General features: G+C 44.4%; 1 protein-coding gene and 1 pseudogene across 1 annotated transcript in view; one reads left to right on the forward strand and one right to left on the reverse strand.

Annotated features, from left to right (window-relative positions):
* Window positions 1-14,342, forward strand: part of CHRNB3 (cholinergic receptor nicotinic beta 3 subunit) — a 38,230-nt gene extending 23,888 nt beyond the window's left edge. The window contains exons 4-6 of the mRNA XM_054499780.2: window positions 7,842-7,951; window positions 8,570-9,452; window positions 13,417-14,342. Coding sequence (XP_054355755.2) covers window positions 7,842-7,951; window positions 8,570-9,452; window positions 13,417-13,551 — 1,128 coding nt within the window. The 3' untranslated portion in view covers window positions 13,552-14,342. The remainder of the gene's footprint in view (window positions 1-7,841; window positions 7,952-8,569; window positions 9,453-13,416) is intronic.
* Window positions 3,775-4,474, reverse strand: LOC129043132 (ribosomal protein uL30-like; annotated as a pseudogene).
* Window positions 14,343-15,110: the final 768 nt, after the last annotated feature.

Below are 15,110 nucleotides of genomic sequence, written 5' to 3' on the forward strand. Positions count from 1 at the left end.
GGCAAAACCCTGTCTCTACAAAAAGTACAATAATTAGCTGGGCATGGTGGTGCACTCCTGTAGTCCCAGATACTTGGGAGGCTGAGGTAGGAGGATCACTTGAGCCTGGGAGGCAGAGGTTGCAGTGAGCCGAGATCACACTACTGCACTCCAGCCTGGACAAAAGAGCGAGACTCTGTCCCAAACAAAACAAAACAAAACAAAACATTTCCTGTGTGCAAGTTCATCAGGGAAAGAGTGTCCCACCTCTTTTCCAGTGGTCTCAGAAGCCCTGTGGTGTCTTGCCAACTCTGATTTGGTTGCCTGTTGTCCCTGAAAATCACAGTGGGCAGGTCTGAGAGGCAGGCCTGGAGCAGAAGGATGCATCAGCTCACCCAAAAGCTGATGGATTGAGAGTGGAGTGAGGTTGTTCCACAAAAGGAAACTGGGGTTCTGTTACCAAGAGAAGGGCAGGTGAATTCAAGGCAGCAGACACAGCACGTGTCCTTTTTATCTCCTAATCTGATTTCCTCCTCTTTGTATAAAGATCTCTTGGTGGCCAGGCGTGGTGGCTCACGCCTGTAATCCTAGCACTTTGGGAAGCCGAGGCGGGTGGATCACTTGAGGTCAGGAATTCGAGACCAGCCTGACTGACATGGCAAAACCCCATCTGTACTAAAAATACAAAAATTAGCCAGGCCTGGTGGCACATCCCAGCTACTGGAGAGGCTGAGGCAGGAGAATGGCTTGAACCCAGGAAGCGGAGGTTGCAGTGAGTGGAGATCGCGCCACTGCACTCCAGCCTGGGCGACAGAGTGAGACTCCATTAAAAAGAAAAAAAAAAAAAGATCTCTTGGTGCACCCCTCCTTCCTGTGGCCTTGCCGAAGCAGAGGACGACCAAAGGCCTGTGTCCCTGTGGCGCATTCCTCATCTCATAATTCTCCCATTGTTCATCACTGCACTTGGACACAGTAGAGTATGCTTTTTCGTATAATTCCCCCGACTTTTATTCATGTATTTACTTATTTATTTTGAAACAGGGCCTTGCTCTGTCTCCAAGGCTGGAATGCAGTGGTGCAATCACAGGTGCCTGCAGCCTTGAACAGCCAGGCTCAAGTGATCCTCCCACTTCAGCCTCCAAAGTAGTTGGGACCACAGACACACAACTACATCCGGCTAATTTTTGTTGTTGTTTATTTTTTGAAGAGATGGGGTTTCCCCGTGTTGCCCAGGCTGGTCTCAAACTCTTGGGCTCAAGCGACCCACCTGCCTCAGCCTTCCAGAGTGCAGGGGGTTACAGATGTGAGCCACCTTGCCCAGCTCCCCGTTGAGGGGGTGGCTTTAACAGATATTTTACTGTTACTTATATATTTTACTATTTAGATATTTACTCATATATTTTACTGTTTAGATATTTACTAAAATATCATAAGTAATAGGATATCCTATTACTTAAATATTTTACTATTGCTTATATTTTATTATTACTTTTAACAGATATTTCACTGTATTTTACTGTTTGCCTTTTAACAGGTGTTTTGCTATTAAGGCCAAACAGTTTTTCTGTTTTATCATTGTTTTTTTGTTTTCTCTCTTTGATGGAGAGATGGAATGAGCTGCTGTTTAGCCTGAGTACACCATTGTGCTTTATATCTATCAGCACCAGAAATACCCCTGAGAGCTGAGCCATAGAAAGCTTGCTAGAAACAACTGAACTTATGAAGCATTTTAAGCTATAGGTTTTCCCACTGCAATGCATCATGGGGAGAGGTAAAAGCGTGGAGGATCTGGCTTCAGGCAGACCTTAGCTTAAAGCCCATTAAGGCCACCAGGCTGCACATTTCCTGGGGGCCCCCTTCACAGCAGACTCAGTGTGCAGGGCACCTCTGGAGTTGTGGCTGCACGGATGACCCAGCCATGTGCAGCAGCCTTGAATCCCGTTTCCCTCACTGACTGGCTGTGTGGCCTTGGACAGGTATTTGAACTCTCTAAGCACTGGTTGCCTCATCTAATACAGCATTAATAAATATTTATTATATTTTAGGCCGGTTGTGGTGGCTCACGCCTGTAATCCCAACATTTTGGGAGGCTAAGGCAGGTGGATTACCTGAAGTCAGGAGTTCGAGACCAGCCTGGCCAAAATGGTGAAACCCTGTCTCTATTAAAAATACAAAAATTAGCTGGGCATGATGGTGGATGCCTGTAATACCAGCTACTAAGGAGGCTGAGGCAAGAGAATCGCTTGAACCCTGGAGGCAGAGGTTGCAGTGAGCCAAGATTGCACCATTGTACTCCAGCCTGGGCGACAAGAGCGAAACTCCATCTCAAAAAAAAAAAAGAAAAAGAAAAGAAACCTAGGCTGGACGCAGTGGCTCACGCCTGTAATCCCAGCACATTGGGAGGCTGAGGCGGGCAGATCACCTGGTCAGGAGTTCAAGACCAGCCTGACCAACATGACAAAACCCCAAACAAACCTCAGGAAACTTGTAATAGAAGGAATCCTCCTTAATCTAATAAAGGATATTTACAAAAACCCCCAACACCTAACATAAACACTTAATGGTGAACAACTAAATGCTTTCCCCCAAAGTTCAAGAACAAGGCAAGGATATCTTACTTAACATAATACTATTCAGTAATTTTTTTTTTTTTTTTTGGAATATAGACTCACAGCAGAGACAAGTGAACATTTATTTTTGTGCCTTTCTTCCTATGTGTATTTCAAGTCTTTTTCAAACAAAGGCCCCAGGAATCTCCGGATTCAATTATGTCCCTGGGGTTGGTCGACCGCTACAGGAGTCTTAGGGAGCATTGGACAAATGCTAGAGTTACTCATTTACCAACATTAAACTCTAGGATAGAAGATGCAGCAAAGCAGGACTCCTTCCTCCATGGAATGTGCTGATTTCAGACGAGGCGGCAGCCAATGTAGAAAACGCTGGAATTTGCCAGGCGCAGCGGCTCACGCCTGTAATCCCAGTACTTTGGGAGGCCGAGGTGGGCGGATCACCTGAGGTCAGGAGGTCGAGACCATCCTGGCCAACACAGTGAAACCCCAGCTCTACTAAAAATACAAAAAAAATTAGCCAGGCGTGGTGGCAGGCGCCTGTCGTCCCAGCTACTTGGGAGGCTGAGGTGGGAGAATTGGCTTGAACCCGGGAGATGGAGGTTGCAGTGAGCCGAGATTGTGCCACTGCACTCCAGCCTGGGCAACAGAGTGAGACTCAGTCTCAAAAAAAAAAAAAAAGAAAACACCGGAATTTTTTCCTTGGAACTGGACTGTGATGAGAGGTGCTTGCCATAAACATAAGCTACTGTCTTTTCTTTTTTCTTTCTTTCTTTTTTTTTTTTTTTTTTGAGACAGAGTTTTGCTCTTATTGCCCAGGCTGGAGTGCAATGGCCCAATCTCGGCTCACCGCAACCTCCACCTCCAGGGTTCATGCAATTCTCCTGCCTCAGCCTCCCTAGTAGCTGGGATTATAGGCATGTGCAACCATGCCCGGCTAATTTTTGTATTTTTAGTAGAGATGGGGTTTCTCCATGTTGATCAGGCTGGTCTCAAACTCCCGACCTCAAGTGATCTGCCCACCTCGGCCTCCCAAAGTGCTGGGATTACAGGCGTGAGCCACCGCACCCGGCCAGCTACTCTCTTTTCCTTGACCCTTCCTTTCCAGTTTTTGAAGATAAAGCAGGGAATAATCTTCTGTGAAGATACTTGATAAAAATTCCCCAAAATACAAAAACACATGCTTCCACTTCATTGATAAAAATTTACTGCAGTTTGGCACCTGGGTCTAGTTCAGCCGGCAGATGAGCTGATGGATGCATTCACCCTGCTAGCCAGGTATGCCCATCTCCTTGAGGAAGCCCACTCTATTTGTGGTAGCATGACGGGCCACTGAGAGGTGGAAAGGGCACAAGAACCATGAGATCTCCTGGAAATGCTTCCCCAGGTGCTCCTCAATCACTGTGTTGTCTGTCAGAGGGATGGTCTTATTCTTGACCTTGACTTGTCCACGTTTCAAAATGAGTTCCCAGACAGACTTCAGATTTGGAAATCCCTAGGTCACATAAGTTTCCACTATACGCAGCATTTTTAGGTTCCGGGGGGTGACTTTTACAAAGACACCACTAAAAATTTTCTTTAGGCGACGTCTCGCAATGGTTCTCTGCACCAGTAAACTCACGCCATCAATCCTTTCGATGCGTACAACAAAGGCCAAGGAATGTTTATCTGGCAATTCCAAGGTGTGGTTTCACTTCTACTCATCTGAGACGCACCTTGTCACGTTTCTGTCACCAGGAATCATGTAGGAATGATTCCAGTTGTTTAAACCTGAGCCCTTTTCCTTTTCTCTGCTCCTTCTTTGCCAAAAGTGCCTGCTTTGCCTGGGTGGCTTTGAGGGCTTCATAAGCCGTCCTCATTTTCAGGAGATTTTCTGGAACCAAAGGGATTTTTCTTTGCTCTTGCTCTGCCATCTTTCTAGTGTTGCAGCTACTACTACTAAGTAATTAAGGCAAGGAAAAGCAGTCAAAGTTATTCGGATTGGAAAGGAAGAAATAAAACGCTCCACTTGCAAATGACATAATTGTCTATGTAGAAAATCTACAGAAAAGATCCCAAAACTAAATGAGCTAAGCCAGGTCACAGGACATAGGGTCAATATGCAAAAGTCAATTGTATATATAGATACTAACAATGAACGACTGGAATTTTAAAAATTAAATGACTTTTTTTTTTTTTTGAGATAGAGTCTAGCTCTGTCATCCAGAGTCTAGCTCTGTCATCCAGGCTGGAGTGCAGTGGTGCAATCTCAGTTCACTGCAACCTCCGCCCCCAAGTTCAAGCGATTCTCCTACCTCAGCCTCCTAAGTAGCTGGGATTACAGGCACCCACCATCATGCCCGGCTAATTTTTGTAGAGACAAGGTTTCACCATGTTGGCCAGGCTCGTCATGAACTCCTGACTTCAGGTGATCCACCCGCCTTGGCCTGCCAAAGTGCTAGGATTACAGGCGTGAGCCACTGCCCCTGGCCTATGTAAGTATAAATCTAACTAAATATGTGCAATGCCTGTAAGCCTAAAACTGCAAAACACTAACAAAATAACAACAACAAAAAATCAAGACCTAAGTAAATGGAGACATAAATAATATTCCTGGGCCAGGAGAATCTATATTATGATGCCAGTTCTCACCAAATTAATCTGTATATTCAAATCAATCACAATTAAAATCTTGGCAGGATATCTTATAGATAGCCACAAGCAGATTCAAAAATTTACCTAAAGCTATAATAACCAAGACAGTGTGATATTGTCAAAAAGACAGATGCACAGGGCCGGGCGCTGTGGCTCACACCTATAGTCCCAGCATTTTGGGAGGCCAAGGTGGCTGGATCACTTGAAGTCAGGAGTTCGAGACCAGACTGGCCAACATAGTGAAACCCTGTCTCTACTAAAAACACAAAAATTAGCCGGGCATGGTGGCACATGCCTATAATCCCAGCTACTTGGGAGGCTGAAGCATGAGAATTACTTGAACCTGGGAGGTGGAAGTTGCAGTGAGACGAGATTGCACCACTGCACTCCAGCCTGGGGGATAGAGTGAGACTGCCTCGAAAAAAAACAGAAAAAAGAAAGACAGATACACAGATCAGTGAAACAGAACAGTCCAGAATGGACCCATGCACATACACAGTTAACTACATTTTGACAAATGTACAAAGGAAGTTCCATGGATGTTCAGTCTTCTCCACAAAAGGTGCTGAGACAATTGGACACTCACATGCAAAAGAAAATGAACCTCAACCCATTCCTGCACCTTTATAAAAGATTAACGGAAAATGGATCTTAGACCTAAGTGGAGGCTGGTGGGTCACAATGTCAAGAGATTGAGACCATCCTGGCCAACAAGGTGAAACCCCATCTCTACTAAAAATACAAAAATCAGCTGGGCGTGGTGGCGGGGGCTGATTACAAAAGGGTGGCACCTGGGAAATATTTTGGGCAAAAAAACTGTTTTGGCATCTTAATGCCTGCCGTTATTATACAGCTATTTGCATTAATAAGTGTAAACCAAAGAGTGAATTTTACTGTAAGTAAATTTTTACAAAGTGCATAAAGTGGAATTGAAACAAACCACAAATGCTACTATAAGTGAGTTCCCTCCAAGACCTCTGAGACTCAGACCTACCAATGATAGTAAGAGTCTCCTTAGCAGGAGACAAATTATTCCTAGGAAGGAGATTATATTTGCTCTTCAAAATAGGAAGAGGAGGAAGAAAAAAAGAAGCCCATGAGCACCAAGTAAACATAGTGAATACTTTATTATTGGGCTCTTAAATTGTCAGTTTCATATGCATGATTTCCCATAAATATCATGCCATTGGCCGGGCACAGTGGCTCACGCCTGTAATCCCAGCACTTTGGGAGGCCGAAGCGGGTGGATCACGAGGTCAGGAGATCGAGACCATCCTGGCTAACACGGTGAAACCTCGTCTCCGCTAAAAAATACAAAAAAAATTAGCCGGGCGTGGTGGCGGGCGCCTGTAGTCCCAGCTACTCGGGAGGCTGACGCAGGAGAATGGCATGAACCTGGGAGGCAGAGCTTGCAGTGAGCCGAGATCACGCCACTGCACTCCAGCCTGGGCAACAGAGCGAGATTCCGCCTCAAAAACATAAATAAATAAAATAAATAAATATCATGCCATTTTGTTATACTTCAGATTCTAGCTTTTTAAAGGCCCATACATCTTAAACTTTGTTTTTTGGGGATCAAGTCTCAAAAATGTTGTCTAAGATAGACAATGTTTCCTCTGGGGTGTGGAGTTCCACCATTTGTCAGGCATCATGCATATTTCAGTATTTTACTATCTAGTGACATCATCCATCTGCTGACTCCTGATGTTTTAATGACAAAGTTGGCATCACTGGGCTCCAGGAAGCGTCATGCTGGGCATGCCCTTCTAACTCTCTGAACTCCTGCATCCTTACTCACCTATCCACATGAGGGGCTGTAGAATAGAAAAATTTAATTTTCAGGTCAGATTTCCTATGATTCTGGACCCAAAAATCTTTTTAATAGAGTCCACTCTGCTGTGATTGGGTCATCCATACATCATCCTCTTGACCTTCACAGTCTGATCAATTCATGGCCAGGTTTATTTATCTAGATTCATCAGCCCCTGTAAAACGTGCCATGTGATTTCATCCTTATGAAGAAAAATGTGTAAGCACCTGGAGGCTAACAATATTAGGAATGTAATTTAAAATTATAATTGGGAGCTCCAAAAATAAATTCAGATTAAAACTTAAAAGAAAATGCTGTGAAAACATTTTTTATTGGATACAAGTTCTAATGTGATCAAGAAGAATTCATGGAAAATGGATGTCTCATATTAACAAAGCAGGTGGATGTTCGTCGAAGCCTCTTGAGTGGTGTTCAAAATCACTTGTACCTGTTAGCATGTAATTAAGGTGTCACTGGACCCACCCTCCTAGAATAAACTGAATTAGACACATCATTGCTTTTCTTTTGTTTGTTTGTTAAGAGAAAATAGGCTGAAAAGATAGACCGTGAATTAATGGCATTTGTTGTAGAGCCTCTTCGTGGTGAGGCAGATAACGGTAATTTTGGAAATATGTAACATGCAAAGTACGTGGGCCTGGGTGAGATCAGAGGCCAGGCTGGCTCAAGGTGAATCCTGTACTGAGTCCCCAGTAGGGTCACACAGTCCAACCGGGACAATTTCCTCTTCTTAATAAAACAGTGGCTTGGTAAAGCTAACAGAAACTTGAAGATTTCAAGATCTAATACACTGAACTTTCAGCATAAAATCACAGTGTACTAATTTCATGCAGGAATGGACAGACCACAAGTTACGCTGGAATCCTGATGATTATGGTGGGATCAATTCCATTAAAGTTCCATCAGAATCTCTGTGGCTTCCTGACATAGTTCTCTTTGAAAAGTAAGTATTACATTGTTTTTTACTTTTGGGGAAAAAAATAAATTTTTAAAAAAGTGAAAAAAAGAAAAATAAATATCACAGAAGAAAACGATTTTGGTCAGATTAACACTAGGAATAGAAAATTCTGATTCAGGCAAAATACTTAAAAGAAATATTGAACTTTAAATAAAAAAATTGTTTATTAAAACAGTCGCCTGGCGTTGTGGTAGAAAAGTCCTAAAATAGGGCAGGGTGCAGTGGCTCATGCCTGTAATCCCAGCACTTTGGGAGGCCGAGGCAGGCGATTCATGAGGTCAGGAGTTCGGGACCAGCCTGGCCAACATGGTGAAACCCTGTCTCTACTAAAAATACAAAAACTTAGCTGGGCATAGTGGCCGGTGCCTGTAATCCCAGCTACTCAGGAGGCTGAAGCAGGAAAATTGCTTGAACCTGGGAGGCAGAGGTTGCAGTGAGCCGAGATGGCGCCACCGCACTCCAGCCCAGGTGATAGAGTGAGACTCCATCTCAAAAAAGAAAAGAAAAGAAAAGTCATAAAATAGAAATAGTCAATGCTGGGAAAAAGAACAAAAACTAGCAGGTGCTCCACCGACTGCTAAGGTGAAACTGCTTTGATTGCAGCGCTGACGGCCGTTTCGAAGGCTCCCTGATGACCAAGGTCATTGTGAAATCAAACGGAACTGTTGTCTGGACCCCTCCTGCCAGCTACAAAAGCTCCTGCACCATGGACGTCACGTTTTTCCCGTTCGACCAACAGAACTGCTCCATGAAGTTTGGATCCTGGACTTATGATGGCACCATGGTTGACCTCATTTTGATCAATGAAAATGTCGACAGAAAAGACTTCTTCGATAACGGAGAATGGGAAATACTGAACGCAAAGGGGATGAAGGGAAACAGAAGGGACGGCGTGTACTCTTATCCCTTTATCACGTATTCCTTCGTCCTGAGACGCCTGCCTTTATTCTATACCCTCTTTCTCATCATCCCCTGCCTAGGGCTGTCTTTCCTAACAGTTCTTGTGTTCTATTTACCTTCGGATGAAGGAGAAAAACTTTCATTATCCACATCGGTCTTGGTTTCTCTGACAGTTTTCCTTTTAGTGATTGAAGAAATCATCCCATCGTCTTCCAAAGTCATTCCTCTCATTGGAGAATACCTGCTGTTCATCATGATTTTCGTGACCCTGTCCATCATTGTTACCGTGTTTGTCATTAACGTTCACCATAGATCTTCTTCCACATACCACCCCATGGCCCCCTGGGTTAAGAGGCTCTTTCTGCAGAAACTTCCAAAATTACTTTGCATGAAAGACCACGTGGATCACTACTCATTCCCGGAGAAAGATGACAGTCAACCAGTAGTGAAAGGCAAAGCCCTCGAAAAAAAGAAACAGAAACAGCTTAGTGATGGAGAAAAAGTTCTGGTTGCTTTTTTGGAGAAAGCTGCTGATTCCATTAGATACATTTCAAGACATGTGAAGAAAGAACATTTTATCAGCCAGGTGAGTAAACTGGTATTCCTGATAATGCTGCCATAAAGGTAGGCCAAAGACAAATATTTTGACATCTGTTTACAATAAAATATTGTCATGGTTTAAATGTGACATTATAAGACATGCTTTTTATACATATAACATTTAAAGCAAGCCCTGACATAACATAGTGATATTAGTATGAATTTTTAGGAAGTAGTTCACAAAAACATAAGGAGCAAAAGTGAAGCAACTGTTGATTAAGCAACATTGTTTCTTATAATTGTTTCTTATAAAAAAATTGTTTCTTATAATTCTATATTAAATAATTCAATTACACATTTTAAGTTGGTTATCCTGGTTTCTGGTAATTTGTCTCTCATTTTTCACAGGATGATAAATATGTTCAACCACAGTATTTAGAAATAAAAGATCAGAAAGAATGAGATTTTTAAATTAATATAAAATGTAGTGTTACAACATATATTTTGGTGAGGAAAGAGGATGTGGTTATTTAGTTTACAGATTTTTTTTTTAAGTGTGAGCCAGGCACAGTGGCTCATACCTGTAATCCCAGCACTTTGGGAGGCCAAGGCGGGTGGATCACTTGAGCACAGGAGATCGAGACCAGCCTGGGCAACATAGTGAGACCCTGTCTCTACAAAAAATTTAAAAATTAACTGGGTGTGGGTGGGCATGCTTGTCCTAGCACTTTGGGAGGCTGAGGCAGGAGGATGACTTGAGGCCAGAACTGAGACCAGCCTGGACAATAAAGCAAGACCCTCATCTCAGAAAAAAAAAAAAAAAAAGAAAAAGAAGAAGAAAAAAGAGAAGGAGAAAGAAAAGAAGTAGTGTGGGAAGAGTGTGAATTTCAGACTGAAAACAGTCCTGGGTTCAGATCATAATCTGAATGACTTAAGACAAGTTACTTAACCTGAGCCTCAGTTTTCTGAACCCTACCTTGAAAAGTTTGTGTGAGGATTAAATGACATAAAATACAAACATGCACAGTGTACCCAGCACACAGGGGCTCAGCTCCATTGTATAAGCAGTCAACAAGTGTGAATTTTCACCTTTCTAATTATCATCCTCATCCTTCTTTTTTTTTTTTTTTTGAGATGGAGTCTTGCTCTGTCACCCAGGTTGGAGTGCGGTGGCGTGATCTCAGCTCACTGCAACCTCCGCCCGCTGGGTTCAAGCGATTCTCCTGTCTCAGCCTCCCGAGTAGCTGGGACTACAGTTACACACCACCACGTGGTACCTTGCTAATTTTTCTTGTATTTTCAGTAGAGATGGGGTTTTGCCATGTTGGCCAGAATGGTCTCGAACTCCTGACCTAGGGTGATCCACTGCCTCAGCCTCCCAAAGTGCTGAGATTACAGGCATGAGCCACCATGACCAGCCCATCCTTCTAAACAGTCCTTCCCCAGTGGAATGAAAATATTATTTGACGTGCAGATTTTCAGCGTAAAAAGTGATCTGTTGGGACGGGCACAGTGGCTTATGCCTGTAATCCCAGCACTTTGGGAGGCCAAGGTGAGTGGATCACGAGGTCAACAGATCAAGACCATCCTGGCCAACCTGGTGAAACCCGATCTCTACTAAAAATACAAAAATTAGCCATGTGTTGTGGCAGGCGCCTGTAGTCCCAGCTACTTGGGAGGCTGAGGCAGGAGAATCACTTGAACCTGGGAGACAGAGGTTGCAGTGAGCTGAGAGTGCACCACTGCACTCCACTCCAGCCTGGCGACAGAGCGAGACTCCATCTCAAAAAAAAAAAGAAAAAGAAAAGTGATCTGTTGCCTAAAGCAAGTTACATATTTTCAGTTATATAATAACTTCAATTTATAGGGTTCAAGTATTTTACTCTAAAATTGATGAAAATTGGTGCCAAGAGCCTGATCTCATAAACAAACTGATGAAAGAATTTTTTTTTTTTGAGATGGAGTCTCTCTCTGTCGCCCAGGCTGGAGTGCAGTAGCTCGATCTTGGCTCACTGCAAGCTCCGCCTCCCAGGTTCGTGCCATTCTCTAGCCTCAGCCTCCCGAGTAGCTGGGACTACAGGTGCCCACCACCACACCTGGCTAATTTTCTGTATTTTTAGTAGAGACAGGGTTTCACTGTGTTAACCAGGATGATCTCAATTTCCTGACCTCGTGATCCGCCCACGTCGGCCTCCCAAAGTGCTGGGATTACAGGCCTGAGCCACCGCACCTGGCCAAGAATTTTTTTTAGAAATATCCTTCTACATTTTCTCTTGCGTTCACAGACACTGCCTCATATATCCTCTCTCTTAACAATCTGTCATGTTTTTCATCCACTTAAAATTGTTTTTAAAAGCCCTAGAAAAGTGACTGCTGCTAAACAAGAAACATTCAGCTGTCAAGTTGGGAGGATTTTTTTGTTTGTTTCTTTTAAAAACACTAATCTTTTAAAAACACTAATACAGGGCCGGGCGCGGTAGCTCACGCCTGTAATCCCAGGACTTTGGGAGGCCAAGGCCGGCGGATCTTGAGGTCAGGAGATGGAGACCATCCTGGCTAACAGGGTGAAACCCCGTCTCTGCAAAAAATACAAAAAATGAGCCGGGTGTGGTGGCGGGCGCCTGTAGTCCCAGCTACTCGGGAGGCTGAGGCAGGAGAATGGTGTGAACCCGGGAGGCGGAGCTTGCAGTGAGCCAAGATCATGCCACTGCACTCCAGCCTGGGCGACAGAGCAAGACTCCGTCTCAAAAAACAAACAAACAAACAAAAAAAGCACTGATACAGACCGGGTGTGGTGGCTCACACCTGTAATCCTAGAACTTTGGGAGGCCGAGGCAGGTGGATCACCTGAGGTCAGCAGCTCGAGACCAACCTGGCTAACATGGTGAAACCCCGTCTCTACTAAAAATACAAAAATTAGCTAGGCATGGTGACGAGTGCCTGTAATCCCAGTTACTCGGGAGGCTGAGGCAGGAGAATCACTTAAACCTAGGAGGTGGAGGTTGCAGTGAGCCAAGATTGCACCACTGCAGCCTGGGTGGCAGAGCGAGACTATATCTCAAAAAAGCAAAACAAAACAAAACAAAACAAAAACCTAATACAAAGATTTCTTTTTTTTTTCCCCAAGACGGAGGACATTTATTTACTCTAGAGGGATGAGGACTCCCCTTCCTTTCAGACTTCCCCAGCCAGTTGTGCCTTGACTTTGTGTTTATGGACCTGTTGCCCACTCTCTGCACCTCCCCTTCCTAATAAAGGGGACTCAGTCTCTTGTCTCCTTCATGAATTCCTGTCTTGTCCTGGTCGGTTCTTCTCCTTGGCAGCACCCTTCCTTCTGGAGCTGCAGCACAGGTGGAGTGGAAGAAGAGAAACCCTGTGACATTTGGCCACGAAAACTCTTAAATTATAAATTTGTGACTCTTTTCATACGTGTATCAGGAAGCACCCTAGTAAGATATACTGGCTGACTAAGATATGCTCCGTCTCCTGGGTTCAAGCAATTCTGCCTCAGCCTCCCAAGTAGCTGAGATTACAGGTGCCCACCACCATGTCCAGCTAATTTTTGTATTTTTAGTAGACAGGGAGTTTCACCATGTTGGCCAGGCTGGTCTCAAACTCCTGACCTCAGGTGATCCCCCCGCCCCAGGCCTCCCAAAGTGCTGGGATTACAGGCGTGAGCCACCGCACCTGGCCTATACTGGCTCTTTATTCATGTAAAAATCAGACTTTTCCCATTCTGATCAGGAGTGTTGACATATGCATTCAGAATTCTATTGTTTCTATTTTCCTTCTTCAGTGCTGATGAGAGTGTTCCAAGCTGCTTCTTTTGGGTACAATTAGTGAAGTCCCTGAAAGAACCTGAGCCTGTAGTGTGGTTGGGACATTAGATGCATTTTGAAAACTTAAGTAAATGCTATAAATCTGAATGTTACTCTTTTTAAATCCCTTGAGATGAATACAGAACTGTTGCTTGGTGTCTTGAGTGAAAGGCATCTTTTTCTCTTTTGCAGGTAGTACAAGACTGGAAATTTGTAGCTCAAGTTCTTGACCGAATCTTCCTGTGGCTCTTTCTGATAGTGTCAGTAACAGGCTCGGTTCTGATTTTTACCCCTGCTTTGAAGATGTGGCTACATAGTTACCATTAGGAATTTAAAAGACATAAGACTAAATTACACCTTAGACCTGACATCTGGCTATTGCACAGACAGAATCCAAATGCATGTGCTTGTTCTATGAACCCCAATTGCGTTGTCTTTGTGGAAATGGAACATCTCCTCATGGGAGAAACTCTGGTAAATGTGCTCATTTGTGGTTGCCATGAGAGTGAGCTGCTTTTAAAGAAAGTGGAGCCTCCTCAGACCCCTGCCTTGGCTTCCCCAGACATTCGGGGAGGGATCATAGGTCCAGGCTTGGGCTCACATGTGACCAGAGTGCACAAAAAGCTGTTGCTACTTGGTGGAGGAACACCTCCTAGAAGCAGCAGGCCTCGGTGGCGGGGGAGGGGGGATCCACCTGGAATTTAAGGAGGTCTCAGTGTCGAGCTCTCTGTGTGGGCAGAGCCTGGATCTCCCACCCTGCACTGGCCTCCTTGGTGGTTTCGTCTGAGCTGCAAACTGGGGCCGTGTTGTGCTTCCGTAGCAATGGGCCAGGCAAATCTCAACAAGGGTTTGGGGATTACACTGGCAGGACAGCTGGCACTGCACACTTAACAATAACACAGATTCCAAGATGCCTGGCCTACCGAAGCAAGTGTTATTCATGGTCTATTCCCAGCATGATAAGGCTTTCAGATGGTGAAACTGGAGCCCACTGTGAGCTGTGACTTGCTTTAAGGTCATGAATACCAAAATAACTCACAATAGAAAGAAAGCCCTTTGCTACCAGAAGTGGATTCATTAATACCCATTATCTTTTCCTAGTAAACTAGTGTACAGAACATTCTCTGATTAATGGTTTTTGATGTCACCTCATCTAATCAGATCCATACCAACACTATCCTCTAGGATCCACCTTCTGTTTCCCTGTCTCCTGGCACCTGGGTGGGTTTCACCCCCACTCACCATCATTCCTTCTCTAAGACTCCGAGGGGAGTCTGCTCAGGTTCTTCTTGCCCTCCAAAATTGCTGCCCCCGCCAAATCCTTCCTGCATTTTAGCTTAAAGCAATTTTTCTCTCTGCCCAGTTATAAATCCAAATCCCTTTCTGGAGTACTTTTAGGCATGGCTCTTGCAAGCAGTTTGCAATCTAGGCTGGGTGGAGTGGCTCACATCTGTAATCCTAGAACTTTGGGAGGTCAAATCAGGAGGATTGCTTGAGGCCAGGAGTTTGAGACCAGCCTGCTCTCTACAGCAAAACCCTGTCTCTACAAAAAATTTTAAAAATTAAAATTTTAACAATTTGAAATGGTGACGTATGCCTACAGTCTCAGTTACTCAGGAGGCTGAAATGGAAGGATCACTTGAACCCAGTAGTTGGAGGCTGCAGTGAGCCATGATTGCTCCACTGCACTCCAGCCTGGGCGACAGAGCAAGATGCAGTCTCTTAAAAAAATCTAAGTGGCTGGGCGTAGTGGCTCACACCTGTAATCCCAGCACTTTGGGAGGTCAAGGCGGGTGGATCGTAAGCAAGGTCAGGAGATCGAGACCATCCTGGCTAACACAGTGAAACCCCATCTCTACTAAAAATACAAAAAATTAGCCAGGTCC

The sequence above is a fragment of the Pongo pygmaeus genome, chromosome 7 (assembly GCF_028885625.2).
Source record: "Pongo pygmaeus isolate AG05252 chromosome 7, NHGRI_mPonPyg2-v2.0_pri, whole genome shotgun sequence".
NCBI classification, from domain to species: Eukaryota; Metazoa; Chordata; class Mammalia; order Primates; family Hominidae; genus Pongo; species Pongo pygmaeus.